At 40.5% G+C, this 22524-nt stretch overlaps 1 protein-coding gene across 2 annotated transcripts in view; it reads right to left on the bottom strand.

The window, feature by feature from the left end:
• CTIF (cap binding complex dependent translation initiation factor) overlaps nucleotides 1–22524 on the bottom strand; it is a 363068-nt gene that overhangs the window by 236185 nt on the left and 104359 nt on the right. For both annotated transcript variants that reach the window (XM_044664825.1, XM_044664818.1), the window contains exon 5: nucleotides 6744–6820. In XM_044664825.1, the coding sequence (XP_044520760.1) occupies nucleotides 6744–6820 (77 nt within the window). The remainder of the gene's footprint in view (nucleotides 1–6743; nucleotides 6821–22524) is intronic.

A 22524-nucleotide genomic window follows, 5' to 3' on the forward strand; every position in this document is an offset into this window, starting at 1 on the left:
GGCTGTTTGGAAGAGAGTGTTGTGTAAACCTTTATATATGATAAGACATCTTCTTGGCTCATAAGGACCTAAAATAGATTATGGGAGGGAAGAAACATCTGAAAATACCTTGAAACAAAATAAAACTTAATTAGCATAGGAGAGAGGGACAAAATGCCATGAGAAATTTGTTCAGAATTCCTATCCTCAGGATGGCCAAGTGGTGGGACTGCCCCACATTCTCTCTTTGGAAGTTCTGGATGCCCACATTATCCTGATATCTACCTTATATGATATTGAGAGGAGTGGGAGAGAATAAAATCTGTGTGGGGTGTATCCTAGGAGGGCTTTAAACCTTTGTGTGCCCTTTGGAGCAGTCTTGCTGGTACCACTCATTTGGCTCTCAAATAGCTTCAAGTCTGTCATTTCTTTCTGGGCTTGGTCTTCTCCGCAAGCTTTTCAAGGGCAAAGGCATGTCCCAGGCAAATCTGTCTCCCCTGCCAGTACCTGCTGTCGTGACTTACAAATGGTAAGAGCTCTCTACACGCTTGTTGACTGACTGACCGAAGATGGCACAACCTAACGAGGTCAGAATCTGGGTACAGGGGTGACCACTGTACACAGGGAGAGGCTGTCCCTTGTAGCTGGCAACACTATCACTCCCAGAGCTTTGCATCATCTGTGGCTCTGCCTGGGGGGATGACCTACATTTGCTATCATCCTCAGATCTCTGGGCATCAATCTAGAGCAATTTATTTCATTATCTGCTCCATTCTGTCAGACTCACTGAGGGAGAAGAATTCATGGGCTCCCTGCCAGTGACTCTGGGTGACAGTCCAGGGTCAAATTTTATGAAGTCACAGAAACTTTTCTCTTTTTTCTCAAAACACACACACACACACACACACACACACACACACACACACACACACACACACGTAAATACTTATATAGCTATATATATGTATGTGTGTATGTCTATAATTCTATAGACCTTTGATTAAGCATTAAAGTGGTACTATTTGCTTTCTGGCCAGTTCTTGACTGTAATTGGGAATAAATTCATGGCTGTAGGGTGAAGAAAACTTCACTTAGAGATGGAAGAAGATAAAGCAACTGGATTCAAGATCATATAATAAGAAATAAAAACTTACACTGTTAAAAATTGCAGTAATTTCTTAGGCAACCCCTCCCCCCTCCAAAAAAACCATATACTATACATTATCTCACAGATTCCCCAGCAAGCTCCTGAGGCCCTCTGGAGTACTAGAATACAATCCAAAAGGCTCTCCTCTAGGCCATTAGGAATCAGAATTCTAGGCCTTTGGAAATGAAGTCTGTGCATCTGCAATAAACCACTTAACTCCAACTCTAAATCCTTTGTGTGAAGGTAGAGCACGCCACATCCTCGTGAAGGGCATTCCCAGAGTAACAGTGGGCACACCCAGAGGGTTTTTTCAGCCCTTACCTAGAGAGCAGGAAACTCTCCTCCTATGAAAGCAAGTCACCTTGTACTTATCCCTAGGTGGAACTGACCTTCTCTGTAGACTTTCATTGGCTCATCATTCCTCTGAGGCTGGCTGCCCCTCACTTCTGGGTCACCTCCCTCTGCAGCCAGCTGGTGTGTACCAAGGGATATTCAACTAATCTCCATGTTAGCCTAAGCCAGGAATGATTTGGAAGGCAAATATGCTAGGTTAAAAGACATCACAGCATTGGAGGAACTGGGAAGTTATATAGGGCATAACCACTGTCTCTCCATTAACCATTAGCCAAATTGACTACTTAATATTTTGGAGTAACTCTTTAAATACTATCAAGCTCAGAGGGAACCTTGGAGGACTCTGGGTGTTTAAATACAGTCCAGTGGCTGTGGATTCAGATAATTTGTTTTCATTTCTTAAATAAAATTTTTTTCCAATAAAACTGCATTTATATCACCTACATTCTTTTCAAAGTGAAGTTACCAGATACGTTCAGAGCACTTTGAACAGAACTGGAAAAAGTCACAATTGTACTGACCAATATATCATACATTCACGTTACTCAGCTTTGACTAGGTCCTCACTGAAGCAAGGTGATTCTTTTGCTTTTCCTTAATGGATTCCTTACTGCACTTCCTACAAAAACTTCTCCCAACCTCTTTTTCTCCTCAAGTGTCTCACATGTCCCCCTCCTCTCCCATTTCTTAGCTGAGAACCTTGGCTCTTCCTTTCCTAAGAAAACTGAGTCCATTTGACCTCTTCCCTCATTCTCTTTATCTCAAAATTCCTCCATATCCTCCCCTATGCTCTCCTTCTTTTCCCCAATCTCTGAAATGACCCTTCTTCTTGTCAAGGCCAATCCCGCACATGTGCCCTTGATTCCATTCCTTCCCTTGGCTTTTTGCAATTTCAGTCATTTCCTCTCTCTTGCTAATCTTCAACTTCTCCTTATATTTACTGGTTCCTTTCCCACTGCCTTTGAACATGCCAAAGTCTCCCCCATCCTTAAAAATATTTACTAGACCTGCCATCTGCTCAAGTTATTGTCCTACAGTTCTTCTCACTTTCTCAGCCAAACTCTAAGAAAAAGCTGTCCTCTACATGTCACTCACTCTTCAACACTGCTGTCAAGCTTCTGACTTCATCACTGTAATGAAACTGCTCTTTCCAAAGTTAAAAGATAATTTCTACTTGCCAAAATCTCATGGTCTTTTTTCAGTCCTCACTTTTTCAATCTAGTTGTCTCCTATGACACTATTAGCATATCTTTCCTCCTGGATAGTCTCTTTACTTGGGCTTTCTTGATCTTATTTTCCCATCCCCCCCTCCCCCTTGCCTAACTGTTCCTTCTCAATGTCTTTTGATGGATCGAATCAGACCCTTTAATAATGGGATGGTTCCTCAGGTTTTGTCCTAAGGCCTCTCTTCTTCCTCCTGACACACTCTCAGTGATCTCATGCACTTCTATAGGATCACCAATGACCATCTCTATGTCTGATGACTCCTAGATCTATATGTCTAGCCTTAAGCTTCAGTCTTTCATCACCAATTGCCTCTTGGCCATTTCAAACTGGATTTCCTGGAGTCATCTCAAACTCAACAGGACCAAAATGGAACTCATAGTCTTCCCCCCTGACCCTAACCCACTCTTTCTTTCAAATTTCCTTATTTCAGCTTGGTAATCTGGCACCGTTCTTGATGCTTTTATCAAGTTTTATCCTTCAATATCCAAATCTTGCCATTTATACCTTCACCAATTCCCTTCTCTCCATTAACACGGCTACCACCTTAGGCCAAGAACTCATCCCTTACTGCTTTTTAAAAAATTTTAAATAAACCCTTATTTTCTGCTTTAGTAACAACTCTAAGACAGAAGGGCAAGGGCTAGGCAATCAGAGTTAAGTGACTTTCCCATAATCATAAAGCTAGGAAGCATCTGATGCCTGTATTGGGAGAGCTTTTTAGACACCAGTCCCTCTCTCTGTGGACAGGGTGGTGCAAACAGGCAGGTGAGCTGCTGTCCCTTGGCTGCCACCTAATGACTCATCCAGACTTGAAAAAGATAGGATGCTTTACTGGATATTTTATCCTGAAAATGTAGCACCTCTAGTGCTCCTCTGCTCCTCCCACCAAAGAACCAAAGAACTAATGAGAAACAATCTGCCCTAGGGCTTATGGTCTTATGAATTCATCTATAGCAAGGAAGTGTAGGGTGAATGGGGAGATTCTTATCTCATCTTTGCCACGGATCTGCTGTGTGACCTTGGATAAGTCACATCCTCTCTGGGTCTCAGTTCCTTCCTCCATGAAATGAGAGGGCCTAGCTAGATGATCTCTGAGGTCCTGTCCAGTGCTGATGTTCTAGGATTCTATTCTATTTTAGGATTCTGTTCTATAACAGAGAGCCAGTTGCATTTTCACCAAAGTTCTTGAGTTTGTTTCAATTCCCAGTTTTCTTTTCTCTCTAGTTATTCTTGGGTCATGGACTTTACTACTACCTGGTTTTAGAGTATCAGGAAGGCACACAACACAGTCAGTACAATCAGCACTACAATGACATGATGTTTCAGAGTTTTATTTGCATAATTTTCCCATTTCTCTCTACTTTTCTTTCCTTTCCTTTCCTTTCCTTTCCTTTCCTTTCCTTTCCTTTCCTTTCCTTTCCTTTCCTTTCCTTTCCTTTCCTTTCCTTTCCTTTTCTTTTCTTTTCTTTTCAAACCCTTACCTTCCATCTCGGAGCCAATATTGTGCATTGGCTCCAAGGCAGAAGAGTGGTAAGGGTAGGCAATGGGGGTCAAGTGACTTGCCCAGGGTCACCCAGCTGGGAAGTGTCTGAGGCCAGATTTGAACCTAGGACCTCCCGTCTCTAGGCTTGGCTCTCACTCCACTGAGCCACCCAGCTGCCCCCTTCTACTTGACTTTTAAAATCTTTTTTAAGTGGAAAGTGATAAGTAGAATTTTTAAAGCAGTAGTGTCTTGGTTCTCCATGGATTCTACCACCCCAATTCTCCAGATTTAAGATAAATTCTGATTAAGAACCTTCTTATGAAGGCCTTGTCCAGGTCATTTAATGAGACTGAGAGGTCAGAGCCTCAGCAGGTCCTGAGAAAGGGAGCTACTTAATACTTTTTATTTAGAGTCCTATGAATTGAGTATTGAGATCACTGGGCAGCATGTCACAACTGATAGAATCAGGAAAGCCTGGATCCTGCCTCTGACTCATACTGACTGTGTGAGACACTGGGCAAGACCATTAATATCTCATTGCCTCAAGCAACTTGCTAGCACAATAAACTGAATAAGAGATGCCTATCTACATTGTTGGGAGAATTCTTTCATTCTTCACAAATGAAAGTACAGGCACAGAGCAAAAAAAGGCTTAAGGACAGTGAGAAGTTATTACAGTAGAAGACTGGGCAGAAATTACATTGACCTTGAGGGCATTCCTATCGGAGTCAGGTAGGCACCTTTCCATTTTCTGGAGCCCTGAAAAACCACTTTCTTTGCAGTGGATGAGTGGGTTTGCCTCTTTGATCCTCAGGAAGGATCTTTAGTAAATAAAATTGTAAGGTGTCACCTTACCCCTGGAGAAAATTCAATATATAGTAATACCAGAGATCAATTATGCATTCAGAAGCCTCTTAGAAAATAAATGGGGGGCAGCTGGATAGCTCAGTGGAGTGAGAGTCAGGCCTAGAAACAAGAGGTCCTAGGTTCAAACCCGGCCTCAGCCACTTCCCAGCTGTGTGACCCTGGGCAAGTCATTTGACCCCCATTGCCCACCCTTACCAATCTTCCACCTATGAGACAATACACCGAAGTACAAGGGTTTAAAAAAAAAAAAGAAAATAAATGCATGGAAAGCCAGGCCTAGAGATGGGAGGTGCTAGGTTCAAATCTGGCCTCAGACACACTCCTTAGCTGTGTGACCCTGGGCAAGTCACTTAACCCCCATTGCCTAGCCCTTACTATTCTTCTGCCTTGGAACCAATACATAGCATTGATTCTAAGGCAGAGGGTAAGGGTTTAACCAGAAAAGAAGAGAAGAAAAGAGAAAAGAAAAGAAAAGAAAAGAAAAGAAAAGAAAAGAAAAGAAAAGAAAAGAAAAGAAAAGAAAAGAAAAGAAAAGAAAAGAAAAATGCACAAGGGATAGAGTCAGGCCTGGAGATGGGAGATACTGGCTTCAAATATAAACTCAGATACTTCTTAACTATGTGACTCTAGACAAGTTACTTAACCTCATTTGCCTAGCCCTTGCTCTTTTATCCTAGAGTTGTTACTAGGACAGAAAAGATTTTTTTAAAAAAAAAGAGATAAATGCAGAAAGAAATGATAAGTATGTAGAAAAATAAAACCCAGGGAAGTGCTGGATGAATTAATGCAGAATGAAATAAGCAGGACCAAAATACATAAATTTCACTCCTCCAATAGCTTAACAAGCTCCAGGAGGATTTAAATAGTAGCTAAGCCTGACAACAAAACAAAATGCTCCAGGCCAGGTGAGGAAGTAGCAATGGAGAAGATCCTGGTCCCTGAAAAGGAATTACAGATAAGTGGAAAAGAGAGGCTTACTCTCTCTTCCACTGCCCATCAGTGATGGGGTCTAAGATCAGAGCCATGTGCTTAGAAGCCATACCATACCATTCATCAGTGGGTGGTTCAGTTAGAGAATTTCCACAATTGGGGGAGCAGAGGCACCTATTCTTTAGCTAGACATGAATACAGAGAGGCAGCCAACTGAGGTCACGAGCAGCTTAAAGACTTAAAACTCTGGCAGAAAAGAACAGAGCTGGCTTTAGATTCCAGAGAGAGCTGGCCCTGATCATTGAGCTGTGGAGAGAAGCAGACCTTGGGATCCCAGTTAAATGACTTAACTAGCAGAGACACTAAGCCTCAGGTATATGTGTAAGGTGGGGGAATGTAGCTTTGTGAGGAAAGGATGGAAGTGCTGCAATTATAGCACTGTGAGATGTCTTGGTCACCACCCATCAATGCCTCAGGGTACATCTGAACTCAGGTTTCTTGACTCCATACCATTTTTTGGCACTATCTACTGTGCCTCCTAGATGCCTCAAACAATGATTACAACAATGTGAAAGTTAAAAGCTGCTAAAAAAAAATCTACTGTCTCTGGGTGTCCCCTCAACACCTAACCCTCACTGTTCTCACCTCACCATCTCAAGAGACTGAGCTACCAGGAGAAACAAAATCCTGGTAGCCTTATGATAGGAAAGCAAGTGAACAGAGGACAAAGAAAACGCAAAATTAAGTCTTTCCTACCTCCGGTCGTTCCTTCTCCGTCGGAATAATTTCTTAGTATGTGCAATCTCTGCTTCATGGGGCATTGGATGATAACCCTGTATTGGGAGGAAAAGCATTCATCATCAGTAATTCCAAAAATGAGAAGCTCTCTCATGTGCAAAATCAAATTCTCGTGGGTTAAACTATATTATTATGAACAATAAACAACCACAGTAATAACTAGCATTTGTATGACAACCATATCTGATCAATAATAATGTAAATAACAACAATAATGGTAATAAAAATATGGATTAGGCAATCTATGTAGATTGTTAGGAAATTTTAGAAACTATGTAACATATCACTGCCAGATATAAAAATTCAGCACTTATAGAACACCTAAAAAGATATGATTTGGTGACTAGAATTATACATAAGATGCTCACTATTTTTCATGGACCAACTGAGAAATCCTCATGCTACAAATATTGTTGTTGTTTGTTCATTCCTTTGTGTCCAACTTTTTTGTGACCCTGTAGATACCCTAGCACAATAATACTGACCACGTGGTCCACCATTTTTCTCTGGTAGGTTAAATGACTTATCCAGGGTCACAAAGCTAGTAAATGTCTGAGATAAGATTCAAACTCAGGCCTTCCTGACTTCTGGACTGGGGCTCTATCCAATAAGTAACATAGCTGTCTCAAATACAAGCTTCAAATATCCTACAGAATAAAACCAAACCACTGTTACAGACCAAACCATTGCATATAAGCATTCAGATATAAGATGGAACCATAAAAACTTTAAAATGATCTTTTACTAAATGTCAGCATATCAAATCTGTATAATTTCAAGATATGTGCAGAAACTTAAAAAATATAGAAATCTAGTGAGGGAGAAACAGATCTTGTGGGAATAGGATGAGTTATCTATGATTTTGACTGTCCTGTCTGCTACTGGAGTTAGAACAAGAATTCCTGTAGCAAGTTTACAAAAGATGAAGTAATATCTGAACACTTCTGTTCAACTATTAACAAAAAAAATCCTCAAATGCCACAGAAGTCTCTTCACCCTGGACATTCACTCTGCGCCTGGATATCTTACACTGGAAGTACGCTTTGCCCCTTTAGCCCTTCCTCTAATTGACTGGTTCCTCCCAGACCCTTTATTTTAGGGAAAATGCTCAGACCAGCCATGCCTTAATTCTTCTTCAGGCTCCACTCCCAACTCTGGATTTTTTCTATCATGTCATGAAGGTCTTTTCACCCTGAAAGTGTGCTCTATCCTTAGATTTCTCACACTAGAAATATTTCCTGCCTCTAGGGCCCTTTCAGAATCTCTGTTTAAAGGAAAACACCCAGGCCAGCCATATATTCATTCCTCTTCAAACTCTACTCTTGACTTTCTGAACTTTCCCTACAATGACCCTTATCCTAGTACTGTTCCTTTTTCTCCACATCTTTTAGTTTTCTTTGCTGCATTGTTTTCTCCTGTTAAAATGTAAGTAAGGTCTTTGTGGGAAGGAACTGTCTTTCTTTCTGCTTGTATTAGTATTCCCGGAACTTTGCAGAGTGCCTGGCTCATAATATACCATGAATAAATCCTTATTGACTTGACCTAGGAGGAATCCCTTACCTTGGCAATCTGGGGGTGCCTATGGGCAGACCTCATCTCAAAATAAGGTTTTAGATACATTAAATGAAACACATAGGGTTACAAAGTTATTTGGATACATCCTTATCCAAAAATGTTTTTTAAAAAAATGTTTATGGACTCCATGTTAAGAACCCCTGCCTTGGAATATTAAATATAAAAAAGAATAATAGAAATAGAGTGACTTGTTGCAGGACCATTTTTATTCTAAACCCCATTGAAAAAGAACAAGATGATGATGATGATGATGGCAATGGTGATGGTGATGATGTTTTACTCCACAAAATCCTACTCCAATACATCGCTGTGTGAGGGAGGTGACTCCTTGTTCTTAGAAGCTAGGTGAGCTGAGTGTAATTTCTGGAAGTTCTACCATTCTGGAAAGTCTTTCAATACAGACTTACTCACAGATTTAAACTGCTTTCCAAAGATCAGCCTAGGCAAGAATGGAGAAGCTGTTCAGCAGCTTTAGGGGAGAAGCTAGGTGATGAGATTTTTGGTTGCAATTCACAAAATAAATAAAAAGTTTAAAATGGCCCTTGGACCTTTATGGGTCCCTAATGTTTTCATTGAGGCAGTTAGGTGGTGCAGTGGATAGAGTGCCAGGCCTAGAGTCAGGAATGCCTGAGTTCAAATCTAGCCTCAGACACTTACTAGCTTTGTGGCCCTGAGTATATCACTTAGCTTGCTTGGTTTCCTCATCTGAAAAATGAGCTGGAGAAGGAAATGGCTAACCACTCCAGTGTCTTTGCTAAGAAAACCCCAAAAAGGGTCACAAAAAGTTAGACATGACTGAAATGATTGAGGAATAACAATGCTTTCACCGTGACATTAGTACAGTAGCCAAAAAAAAAAAAAAAAAAAAAAAAGGCCAAGCTTTGCTAAGAATTACACAGTTCTTAAACCATCTTTAAACATTCATTAACTGTAATTACTCTAAATGTGAGCCTTTAGTCCAATAGCCAATGAATTGGCAATGTTATAAGAATAGACACCCTAGACACATAGTTTCAGAGGAGAACGCGTTCGCAGAAATACAAGACTGCACGCACACAGATGTGGAGAGATAATTTCAGATCTAGAGACCGAATTTTCACTAATCTTCTACAAGGATCCAAGTGCACCTGGGACCTAGTGTTAAGTGGAAATGCAGAAGTAACAAGAGAGGGGGAAAAAAGGTTTTAACAAGGGAAGTTAAGGAGAAGAGACAGAGGTGCCCAGCCTTACTAAGTTATGCATCCCACATTACATTTGTGCCTCCAAAGGAGAAGAAAGATCAACCAAGTAGACACACAAAAAAATTGATCTCAAAGCATAAGTGAAAAGACTATCATGATAATCAGTCAATCAATATTTATTAAGTTACCTACTATGTCCCAGGCATTGTGTGAAATGCTCAGGATACAAAACGAAGTAAAAGACAGTTCCTACCTCCAAGGAACTTACAATCTGATGAAGATGACAACATATAAATATAAACAAAGCAAGCTATATACAGGAAAAATAGGGCATAATTAACAGAGTAAAGGCACTAGAATGAATAGGATTTGGGGAAGGCTTCCAGTAAAAGATAGACTTTCCACTTATGTGGTAACATCTGATGTACTGAAGGAGAAGGTAGAAAAAAAATCTGCGAACAATTTTACAAGATCTTCCAAATCAAGTCAATAGATACTTTGATTCTCAGTAACTCCACTGTGAAGAATGACACAAAAAAAATTACTTTGGAGAATATAGTTCAAGTTATAAAAAATAAATGAACAAGAAATGTTGACTATTCTGAAACCTTTGCCTCTATATCATGAATGCTTTAGACACAGACATAGACAAGCACTGAACGAAGTTATAAAAATGAAATTGATTATGTTTTAGTGGGTAGAAATGACTAGTTATTGATTTGACAGTCCTATCAGAAACAACAGTTTATGTATAGTCACATCATCATCTAGTTAAAACAAATATAAAATCAGACAAAAGGCTAAAGGTGAAAACAATTATAGTGATTTCAACCTGACCTATTCAAATAAGACATCAATGCCAAAAAAAGGGGAAATGGAAAAAGGCAAAGATATTAATCTTGATTATCGCCATTTCCTGCACAAGTTTAATGAATAATAAATAGTTGCCACAATGAGGAGGCCAAAAGAGCCCAGAAACTGTCTTAGCCAGAAAATACTTAATTTTCTTGCCAAGAGAGGGAAACAACAGCCAAGGGCAACACTGGTTCAGAATACAAACATTTGCAAAACACTACATAGGAGAATGAAGGAAGATTACAAACAGTATGGGCTTAAAAATAAGAAGTAGAAGTGACAAGAAAATATTCCCTACAAAAAGTTTATAGTGAGAATTACTGAGGGATAATACCTCAAGAGCATTTGGCAGAAGGACAGTGAAAAAGGGGAAAATGGAACAAATCTGACCATATTTCTAAAATGTGACTTTAGTAACAGAGCAACTACCATATTTGAATCCTTGTACTTCAGTCTACAATGAAATAAAAATGGTACAGGAACACGCACAAACTATGTATTGTATCTACTTATATTTGTATGTGATATTTGCCTCAAGAGAACACAGGAAGGGATTCTTTCATTTCTATCTTTGTGCCCTTGGTGTCTGGCACATTAGAGGTATTTAACAAATTCTTGCTGATTCACCTACTCATCTGCAAATTTTCTAGGGAGTATCTGCCAAAATATTGAGGGACTTTCACTGATTCTTTTAATATTTAACTGATACTAAGTCAATTGGCTATCTATTCTCATTTTTTATTACATTCTCATTTATATACTCTTATTATATTCTCAATACAGCCTCATTCTTATTACATAAGAAGACCACCTCTCTGGGCAGCTAGATGGTTCAGGAGATTGAGAGCCAGGTCTAGAGATGAGAGCTCTTGGGCTTATATCTGGCCTTAGACACTTCCTTGCTGTGTGACCCTGGGCAAGTCACTTAACATCCTTTGACTATTCCTTACTGTTCTCCTGCCTTGGAACCAATGCACAGTGTTGATTCTAAGATGGAAGGTAAGGGTTTAAGAAAAAAATAGGACAACCTCCTTTTCTAATCATTCATGTATTCAATATCATGTTTCATGTTATTATTTATGCATATATCATTATTTATAAAACAGAGCAGCCTACTTAGTCTCACTCCATAGTTTTCTATTTCTCTGGGGCCACCTATAGTTATGATTCTTCTGAGATCATGATGTTTCTTGGTTCAGAGCTATCACATAAGGCAACAATAGAAAAAGATGATTTGGGTACAAATCACACTGAGATGAACTCTGGAAGCCCAATTGGGTTCAGCCTTCTATTAATAGGTTTGGGTCCATATTGACCAATGTTTTCTCAAATGCTTAAATCAATACTTTTTCTAGTTTTACTCTCTCCCAACCCTAGTTCAGCTTCCAGGTTTTAAGGTGGAAGAAACTGGTATTCCAATCTCTAGAGTTTGTTCATACCTGCCTAAAAAATTTTTCTCCTCTCACTGAAATTTGTTCATTCTTCCTCCTCCATGAAGCCTTTTTGAATTACTCAAGGACACATTTTGATCATTTGCCTTCTCGAAATTCCATAACACTGTCTACTACCTTCATATGCTGTTCTATATAATCTCTTGCCCATTTTAAGTCTTGCTGTCCCAATTAGACTGTAGGCATCCAAGAAATAGGCCTTGTCACACTTCTAAATCCTCACAGTTCTTAGCTCATTGCAAGACTATGATTAGGGGTTCAATGACTATCTTCTGTCTGAATTTGCTTGGTGGCATGTGGCTGGTGTTGAGCACTGATCAGAGCAGGAGAGTTCTGGAGAAGGCTTTTTCTAATTTAAGACAGGAAAGGGGATAGAAATAAAGGGAATAATCAGAGCCACATTCTCCATGAAACTTTCCCTGATCTTCCTAGCTGCTGGTGGTCTCTCCTTGCCCATGTTTTTCTCGATGATCTTGTCTGATCTCTCCCTTGCTTACACTATGTCTTACACTTCTCTCTCTCTCTCTCTCTCTCTCTCTCTCTCTCTCTCTCTCTCTCTCTCTCTCTGCGCGTGTGCGCGCTGCATTCCCCCCAGTAGTAAACAAACTTCAGGAGAACAGTGAAGGTTTCCTTTGTGACCTTATATTCCAGCACCTTGCATCTAGTAGGCACTTCACAGATGACTAATGAGTTGAAAACGAAAGAGTCCTGGACACTTAGATCACACTCACTTATTCCCCAACCTAGCTTAGATCACACTCACTTATTCCCCAACCTAGCCTCATTTTTCCTCATTTAGGGACTCCCTCAGATGGTAATGAGACATTTGCATTTGGGATCCTAAGAGAGAGAATCTGCCATATTTACATTTTCTGTATGGAGGAAGGGGTGGTACAAGTCCCAGGAATGGAGTTAGCAAGTCTACTTTAAAATTCTTGGCTCTACCATTCACCTTGGGCAAGTCACTTTTTCTTAAGCTTATGTGTCCTCATCTGTTAAATGAAATGATCTCTTAGGTCCCCACTAGCTCTCAGTACTATGATCTGGACCAAACTGGGGAATCTGCCCAGACTACTCTGGTCAAAGAACTCAGGGCCACAGAGAATTGTTTAGAGTTGGAGGAGTTTTTAGAAATCACCAGCCTCTCCTCCCATTTCCACAATCTATTTTACTGATATCAAATTGTCATCTCCCACTTAGCCTCTTTGCAGTTGAAAGAGTGATTCACAAATATAGGAATGCAGAACTAGATGAATCCACCTCTTCCTGTTCTCTCTACTCTGGGTTGATGGTTGAAACTTCAGTATTTATCCTTTACCTCCCACTCGCTTACATCTCATACTCAACCAATTGTCAAATATGGTCATGTTTAACTGCAAAACATCTCCTGCATCTGACCCCTTCTCTCCACCCCCCTCATCACATGTTGGCTGGAGCATTGCAAGAGTTTTCTAATTGGTCTCCCTGCCTCAAGTGTTTCCTCACTCCAATCCATCCTCCACACAGTTAACAAAGTGGTTTTCTCTAAAGCTTGGGGCTGACCATGTCACTCCCTTACTCAATAAACTCCAATGGTTCCCTTTTAATTCTAAGATGAAATATAAACTCTGTTTGACATTTAAGTCTTTCATACCTTAGGTATATCTTACCTTTCCATGCTTATTAGACTATATTCTCCTTCATGCACACTACGGTCTAGTCAAACTAGCCTTCTTATGGTTTCTCATATGTGGCACTCCATCTCCAATCTCCTTTAGCAAAGGCTGTTCCCCATTCCTAAAATACATTCTCTACCAACTTTTCACTTAGAATTCCTTGTTTCCTGCAAAGCTCAATTTTGTACACAACGCCTTTAATGATTACAGATTCTAGTGCATTCTCTTTCAAATTAGATTGTATCTATTTTGTGTGTGTGTGTGTGTGTGTGTGTGTGTGTGCTCTGTGTGTATGCATTCTCAAAAATATCAGAGTTCCTTTGTGAGTGTTTGTGTTTTTATTTGGGGCTGGAGATGTATCCTGGATACTTTCACTAGTTAGTTGTTGGTAGTCAGTCATGAAATCTGACCTCATATATACTGACATGTATAAAAACACAGTTTTTAGAGAGACAACCAAGGAAAATGTAGTGTCCTAACATTAACAGATGCAAAAATTAGGACTTCCTATTGTCATAGGTCATCAGTGGGGGCTCTACAGAGTTAGGTTCATCCTGGTCATCTACACTGGGGGTATCTGGTAGATATTTTCACTTCCTTCTATCCTGACCCCTTATGTCTTTAGAAAGGAAGGACCAGGTTACTCAGCTTACATTACTAAAGGAAGGAGAAAGTAGAGGTAAAATTGAATGTCAGGATCCTCTTCTGGAATTTCTTAGGGCATTATAAGCAAGATAACATGGCACCATGGAAAAACTGGACTTGAGTTCAAATCCTACCTTGGACACTTACTACTTGTGTACTCCTGGCAGATAAATGAATCTTTCCTGGGAAGAAATAGTTCCTAAAATCCCACCCAGCCCTAGATCCTATAACTCATTAATAAACCAGTGGAGTAACGGGATCCTAAACTTAGCCATGCTGAACTTGGACCTTGATGATTCCACAGAGAGAATAACAACTTAAAATTATTCTTGAAAAACCTACGTGCACAGCTTTGCTTCAACAATTCGGTCAACAATGTGTGTATAGTTGACTTTGGGGCAACCACAATGGACCCCTGGGGCTCCTGGCAGTGTGGTCTGTATAATTGTCTTGAAAGGATATTATTTGTTTTCCTTTTTGAAAAAAGAGGAAAAAAATGGAAAAAAACACTAAATCTTCATCCTGTTCTTCCTCCCCCAACTCCTGGCCCTCCCTAATGCTACCCCCCTTCCAACCCCCAGATCTCCTCTAAGTCCATTCACTTCAGGAACACGCTGGGTGTGCCCTAAGTAGACAATGGGCAGGAAACTGCACTTTGTCCCCACATTGCATTGGGCTGCCTGCCCAAGCTTTAGGTCTTCTCCATGATGCTTGGATGGTCAGAAAGCCTACCCAGGACTTTGGAAATCACCTCTTAGCCTGCTGGATGCCTTCATTCCAGCCCCCCAACCCCTGATCCCTGTCACATCTTCTCCTCACCCATACCTTGGCCAAACACACAGACAGCCCCACGTACAGAGACACCCAGGACAGGGGAGATAGGAGAATGGGGAGGGGGGTATCTAGAAGGGTTTCAGGGACAGCCCTAGGACCCCATCATGCTGGTGGTGCATGGGAAGCAGCTGAGCTACCCAGGATACTTAATGAAGTACCTAGCTGGCGTCTGCATGGAGTGGGGCATCCCCAGGAGAGGAAGGAATAGTGACTTATGGAGGAGTCAAAGAGCCCCATTTAGCTTAGCTAGGTTGGACTGGAAACATTTTGTACCCTGTTCCCCTTTGGCAGGAAGCTGTGTGCCCCAGGTGGCCAGAGCTTGACCCACAGCTGGGGAAATCCTAGCATGGCTCCTCACGCATCCTTGGCTTTTGCAGGAGAGTTACCCACTTCCACACCCAGCACACTCACGGGTCTGGGAATGATTCTGTCTGACTCACTGGTACCAGGGCAAAAGGGGCTCGAGACCGAACGCTGAATTTTAAAGAGGATCTGGAAATAAGAGCAAAGAGGGGAGCGGCACGAGTTTCATGCCATTCCCATTCGTGCAAATAACAAAACAGAATGGTTTGCACTGCTTTCCCTGTGGGCATTTGGGAAGGAGGATCATCTACATGTAGTTATAACTGAAGAAGGAAGTGGGATGGTTACATGCCATCCTCTGAGGAGGAATAATGGCAAGGAAAAGTAGGAACACTGGATATTAGCACTGTGAGCAGTACGATACAATGGAAAAAGCCCTGGCTGTGGAGTCAAAGATCTGAGTATATTTCCATCCTTTGATACTACTTCATACTACATATATGACCTTAATAGCTAATAACAGATAGTACCATTCTGGTATTTTTGCCTAGTATATGGAGGAAGTCAATTTTAATGTGAGAATGAGGGGTTCTTGGCTCTCATATTGAGAATGGCTATTTACCTGCTTATGGAGAGAGAGAGTCATGAGGAGTCAGACACAACCGAAATAACTGAACGAGAATGACAATGACACTGAATTTACAAAACAGAGGGATTATTGCATGATTATTGGTTTTTACGAAAAGACTATTCCTTGGAAAACATATTTTTAGACTAGAGGGATTCTTAAAATAGCCAATTCTCCATGCACGGGTAAAATAGGGTTCAATTATTTTATAGAGACTTTTCCAGGAATAAAAGGAATGAATAAGACACGGTGTGCCTTATTTAAATTAGTCTTCATTATTGCTGGGTGAATACAGACACTCTCCTGGCTGGTCTGTGGCCCTCCAAGGAGCTACTCATTAAACAGGCTTCCTGGTTCCAGGCAGTTGCGTTGCAGTCCCTCAGCTATCTTTCAGCAGCTTGCACAGCCTGAACACCACTGAGGCACAGTTCCCAAACCCATAAATTCAGCCATCTGCCCAGGGAAACTCACTGTCACTATCAGAGGAACAGAGAAGCCAAGTGAAGGGAGTTCTGAGGCAGAGGGGGCAGGAGTGTGGAGAGGGGAAGGGCTATGTTCACTTCTCAGTCATTCTGGTCAGTGGGGGCAAAATTGGAAAGTAGCTTGGGGATGGGCAGACAGGCATGTTCCTTTAAAGGCAGGGGTAAAAACCTAGGAAGAGAGACACACAGGTAGATAACTAGATAGAGGAAAGCAATAAAGATATAAGAGGCAGTTGAGGCTGATAGAATGAAGATTGCCTAGTATATGGAGGAAGTCAATTTTAATGTGAGAATGAGGGGTTCTTGGCTCTCATATTGAGAATGGCTATTTACCTGCTTATGGAGAGAGAGAGAGAGAGAGAGAGAGAGAGAGAGAGAGAGAGAGAGAGAGAGAGAGAGCGCGCTCATTGCATTTAGATAAGATAACTGCAGAGAAAGGGAGTACACTAGAATTAGGAATGTTTAATAGTATTTTTTATCACATACAAGTGAACACATTCATGAAGTGCAGTGGAATCAGCTAATGATTAAAGCAGGAAAGGCATTATTGGAGTGGGCCAAACCTTTGAGGTCAGATTCATCAGTGGCTACTGGCCAATCCCACCCAACTTCAAATGATATATCAAGAGATGTCTTAAATGTTGGCATAGTGGACGGAGTACCAGACCTAGAGTCAGGAAAAATTAAATTTTTTAATGCTTGAAATTCTCAAGAAGCTTAATTTTAAATTAATTTAATTTAAATTTAATTAATTTAATTAAATTTTAAATCAACTTATTAATTGACCGATCAAGACATCTTAATCTGGTCAGTTGTATGTCTCTACTGCCCAAAAGTCCCCCTCCCCTGGCACAAATCAATATCTCTCTCTCTCCATCTATCCATCCATCTCTCTCTCTCTCCATCCATCCATCCATCCATCCATCCATCCATCTATCTATCTATCTATCTATCTATCTATCTATCTATCTATCTATCTATCTATCTATCTATCTATCTATCTATCTATCTATCCCTGCTGAGTTCACCTCCCGGACATCTCAAGACATCTCCGATTGGAAAATAGCCCCTGAGGATGTGGACTTGGAGACTTCAACACTTCCCTTATTACTTCATCACAAAAGACATGTGTCTTTGCTGAGGCCCAGAAGATGCCAGCATATTCTGCCAAGTGGCTGGACCACTGTACTTTAAGTGAGTTCAACAAGGTTGCTCATCTCACCATTAACCAGGGTGCACCAAGGCGATTCAGCTCTGTCCTTAATACTTTTATTCTTAACAAAGACAAAAGATTCCAACTCATTTTCATGGTCAGGAGAGAGAAACTAAGTGCAGCCTCAGCTTAGAATCAGACTATCCTGGGCAAGGCGGGGGGGGGGGGGTGACTAAAGAGAAAATTATTTCACAAAAATATCACAATTCAATATTAAATTTCCACAGTTTGAATCCTTCTTCAGGTGGGAACAAGTTACCACTGAGCATTTTTAAATGCTTGCCCCCAACCTTGAGCTCAGTTTCTATTGGGGCTATGAAGAGTAGGAAAAAAGATAAGTAAATCAATTAAAGATCACCAGTTACATTTATAGAATCTCAGAGTTTGAAAGGACTTCAGGCTACTTCAGACAGCCAAGGAGGAATCTCCTTAACATCTCCAATGAGTTCTCAGCCAATATCCATAGTGATGAAGAACTAAGACCACTGTGCTTTTAGATAGCTCCAATTGTTAGGAAGTTTTTCCTTATAGAAAGCCGAAAACTCTCTCTAGGCAACATTGTTTTTGCCCTATTAGGCCAAATAGAACAAATTTCATACTTTTTGAACATAAAAGTTCTTCAAATACTTGAAGACAGCCATGATGTCCTCTTTGCTCTACAAGTGGTCACTTTTTCAGTCTCAGAAAGTTTTTTCAAACTATCCTTCATGGCCTGGCTTTGACTCCTTTCCCAATCCTGGTCATTGTCCTCTGGATGTGTCCCAGTTTGCCCATGTCTCTCCTTAAATATGGTTAGCTTAACTGAATGCAAGAGGCCAGATGTGGTCTGACCACAGAAGAATACAGCAGAACTATTATCTCCTTTGGAGGCATTATTCTTTTACTAATGCTAAGTAAGGTTATGTTATCTTTTATTTTTGTTTTCCATATCACAGTGTGAAGCTTATAATCCAGTCACATTAAACTTTTGATGGCACTAGAGGTTTTTTAGGTCTTCCCCTCACCCCCATGGACTACAGTGAAGCCCTGCCTCCCTAATTCTGAACAAGTGAAATAGATTCTATGGACCCAAGCATAGTATAGTTATCTCTATTAGATTTCATCTTCTTTTCTCTAGCTCATCATTCTAATCTGTCAACATTTGTTTGGATCTTGATTCTGTCAGCCTGTGTTAGTTATCTCTCTTGGTTTTGTGTCATCCACTAATTTGATACACATGAAATCTATGCCTTTATCCAAATCAATGATGTAAATGTTAAATAAAACAGGGCCAAGGACCAAGTCCTGGGAGAGTGCAGCAGAGATTTCCTTTGGGTGGGCCTTGATCCATTAGTCATTACAGTTTAGGATCAATCATTGAACCAGCTCTGATTCCCTTGACATATACAAGCACCCAAAGTATCTTTTTATCTTGTCCAAAAAAGAAAACATCCAAAAGAATGAGAGACTTTAACAACAGTCTAGGCCATTACACACCATGTCTGCTTTATTCCTCATTAGCTATTCAATTTAACTCATTGAACATCTATAAAGTATTTAATATATGCAAAGTACTATCCTAAGTGCTGGGGCCAGGGACAAAGACAAAAACAAAAAGAGTTTCTGCCCTTGAGAAGTTTTCATTTTGCTGGATTAGTGCAATATCTAGCTTAGTAACTAGCAAAAAACCCCAAACAAACAAATAAATAAAACTACTCCAATGTGACTTGCCCTTTCCCCCCTAAACTCATACCTTCTGTATTAGAATTGATAGTAAGTATTGATTTCAAGGCAGAAGAGCAGTTAGCATAAGGCAACTGGGGTTCAAAGACTTGCCCACGATAACACAGTAAGAATATCTGAGGCCAGATTTGAATTCAAGACTTCTTATCTCCAGGGCTGGTTCTCTATCCACTGAATCACCTTGCTGCCCTGCATGACTTGTTCTTATTGAACATATACTGGCTCATAGAAATCACTATTTCTCTTCCTAAGTGCTTGCAAATCATTCATTCTATAACTTTGCAATTCCATGATCTTCCCCTTTTTGAAAATAAAGAAAACAATTACTCATCTCTAGACCTGAGGCACTTTTCTAGTTCTTCATTCTCAGAGTTCACCACCAACTATTTAGCAATCACATTGGTGACTTTAGGAGGTAGTTCATTCAGGTCAAATGACATGAACTCATTGAAGTCTCTTACTACATCCTCATTTCTCTTGGATTCCAATTCCTTATTAACTATATGTTCTGTTTTATACTTTCCGGTCTATGTATTGATCAATTCTCCTTTGAGAGACAACGGGAGCAAAATAAAATGTCAGTAATATGGATCAGACTGTGGCTGGCACTCCCTTGAACTCTCAAATTTCTAAAATGGCACAGTCACTGTCTCCCTTGATTTCTGTTATTTCTACTTCAGCAATTGGGTTTTTCTTTAATGGCCAGAATTAAGTCCAGAAGAGCATTTCCTTTTTACTGATTCTTCTGTGTTAAGAAAGATGAATGCATTTTAAAAAATCCCATAACTTCCATCTTAGAATCAATATAAATTATTGGTTCCAAGGCAGATGAGCAGTAAGAACTAGGGAATTGGAGTTAAGTGACTTGCCCAAGGTCTCACAACAAGAAGTGTCTATGGCCAGATTTGAACCCAGGACCTCCTGTCTCCAAGCCTGGCTCTCTAATCACTGAGTCGCTTAGCCACCCTGGATGAAAGTATTTGTAATATGAGTCAAAAATGTTTGGGCTGGTCATATTTTAGTATGGTGAGACCTCCAGAAGATGAACAGATAGTTGAAATTTCCCATTACTATGATAACTATCCCACATGCCAATGGAATGATCTACTTTTAGAGCTCACTATTCAGTTCATTCTTCTGGATATATAGTTTGTAGTATATGCTCACCATGACAGAACTTCTATTTATTTCTCCACTGATACTTATCACAACCATCATACTTCACCTCTTCCCCAAGCTTCTTCCACTTTATGTAGTCTATAATGGGTTACTTTTATGTCCTTCCTCTGTTAGAATCAGTTCTACTTCTTTTTCACCAAATAGCAATATAGATGGGACTGAATTTGTCTCCTTGTACCAAGATTTCTAGTTCATTGTATTATTTATAATGTTATTCCATGTGTTGCCACTTAATAGTCAGAGAATAGAAGGATATAGGTCCCCAAATGAAGATGTATTCCATATACCTCAATTATCAAGAGTCATAGTTTAGGGCAGTGATGGGTAAACTTTTTAAAGAGGGGGCCAAAAGGAAAGGAAATGCTTATCTGTCAATCTGTTTCTAAGGCAACTCTTTCGAAGTCTCATTGTATTGTATTCGTCAGACTAGGAATAATATCACAGCCGGATAGAACATTTCAGGGGGCCGTAGTTTGCCCATCACTGGTTTAGGGGGCAATTGGATAGCTCAGTGGATTGAGCATCAGGCCTAGAGAGATGAGAGGTCCTAGGTTCAAATCTGACCTCAGATACTTCTTAGCTGTGTGACCCTGGGCAAGTCATTTAACCTCCACTGCCTAGCCCTCACCTATATTCTGTCTTGGAACCAATACACAGTATTGATTCTAAGATGAAGGGACGAGTTTTTTAAAAAAAAGAGAGAGTTGTCATTTAGGAAGGCAATAGGAGTGCCATGTCCTAGAAGGCACACACAGGATGCTGTCATACATGTTATTAAGGAACAACTATGCTAAAATCTAACTAGTAAAATGTAAACTATAATCTGGGGAAAAAAAGTAGCATGGTAGTAGGAGATGACAGAATGACAGGAGCTTTTGGCACCTATTAAGAAATACTGAAAAAGAAGAGCTAGAGAGGACAAATTTGGGCATTTCTCCATCCTATCAAGGGGAAAGGAAAAAACTCTGATTCTAGGTTTCCATTTTGGGGTTTTTAGGCAAAAATTTTCCCAGGGTAAATTGGAGGCAATTCATCAGGTTTGATTGGGACAGCAGGTGGCACAGTAAATAAAGTATCAGGCTTGGAGTTAAAATTCGGAGGAGGACCTGAGTTAAAATTCGACCTTAAATACATACTAGCTGTGTGATCCTAGGTAAGTCATTTAACCCTCTTTGCCTCTTTTTCCTTATCTGTAAAAATGAGCTACAGAAGGAAATGGCAAACCACTCTAGTATCTTTGCCAAGAAAACCCCAAATGGGGTCATGACTGAAACAACAACAATAAAAATCAGGTTTGATAATAGTAATACCAAAGTAAGAGGAACACATTTGCTTACTGAAAATGAATTCCCTTTGCTCTAATTCTGTGCTCACCAAACAACCTTCTCTGTATTTTGGCAATGCTGTGTTCAGTGTCCTGGGTCTTGGGCCAGATATTGCTCCCATTGTAAACTAGTGAACTGGCCTTCTTGTTTTTGAATCAGTCTCTTGTGAGTTTGGTTAAAGTGAGTCAACCCCTCCCCACCCCCAATAACCCCAGTCAGATCTCCTTGGGTGGGCTAATAATAACATGGAGCTTCGGAACTTTCAAAACTCAAGACCCTGGTCTGTGATGATCCCATCCAATATAGTCCTCTATAGCCTGGCCTGAAGTATCCATCACCCCAGCTTGGGGCTCTAGCAGTCCTCCTCTCACTGCCTTCTGTACCAAGAAGAAACCCTCATTCCAACTGCAAAGCCCAGTTTCCAGCAGGTCTTCAAGCCAGTCTCCTGGCTCAGGTTATATAATCGACAACAATCTGCCTGGAAGACAAACTGATTATATAAACTCAGCTGCCACAGGGAAGGAATCTAATGCTTTTCATCCTTACATAGCATGTGCGCTCCTTTCTCTCTCTCTCTCTCTCTCTCTCTCTCTCTCTCTCTCTCTCCTCTCCTCTCCTCTCCTCTCCTCTCCTCTCCTCTCCTCTCCTCTCCTCTCCTCTCCTCTCCTCTCCTCTCCTCTCCTCTCCTCTC

Source organism: Gracilinanus agilis, chromosome 1 (assembly GCF_016433145.1).
Source record: "Gracilinanus agilis isolate LMUSP501 chromosome 1, AgileGrace, whole genome shotgun sequence".
Lineage (NCBI taxonomy): Eukaryota > Metazoa > Chordata > Mammalia > Didelphimorphia > Didelphidae > Gracilinanus > Gracilinanus agilis.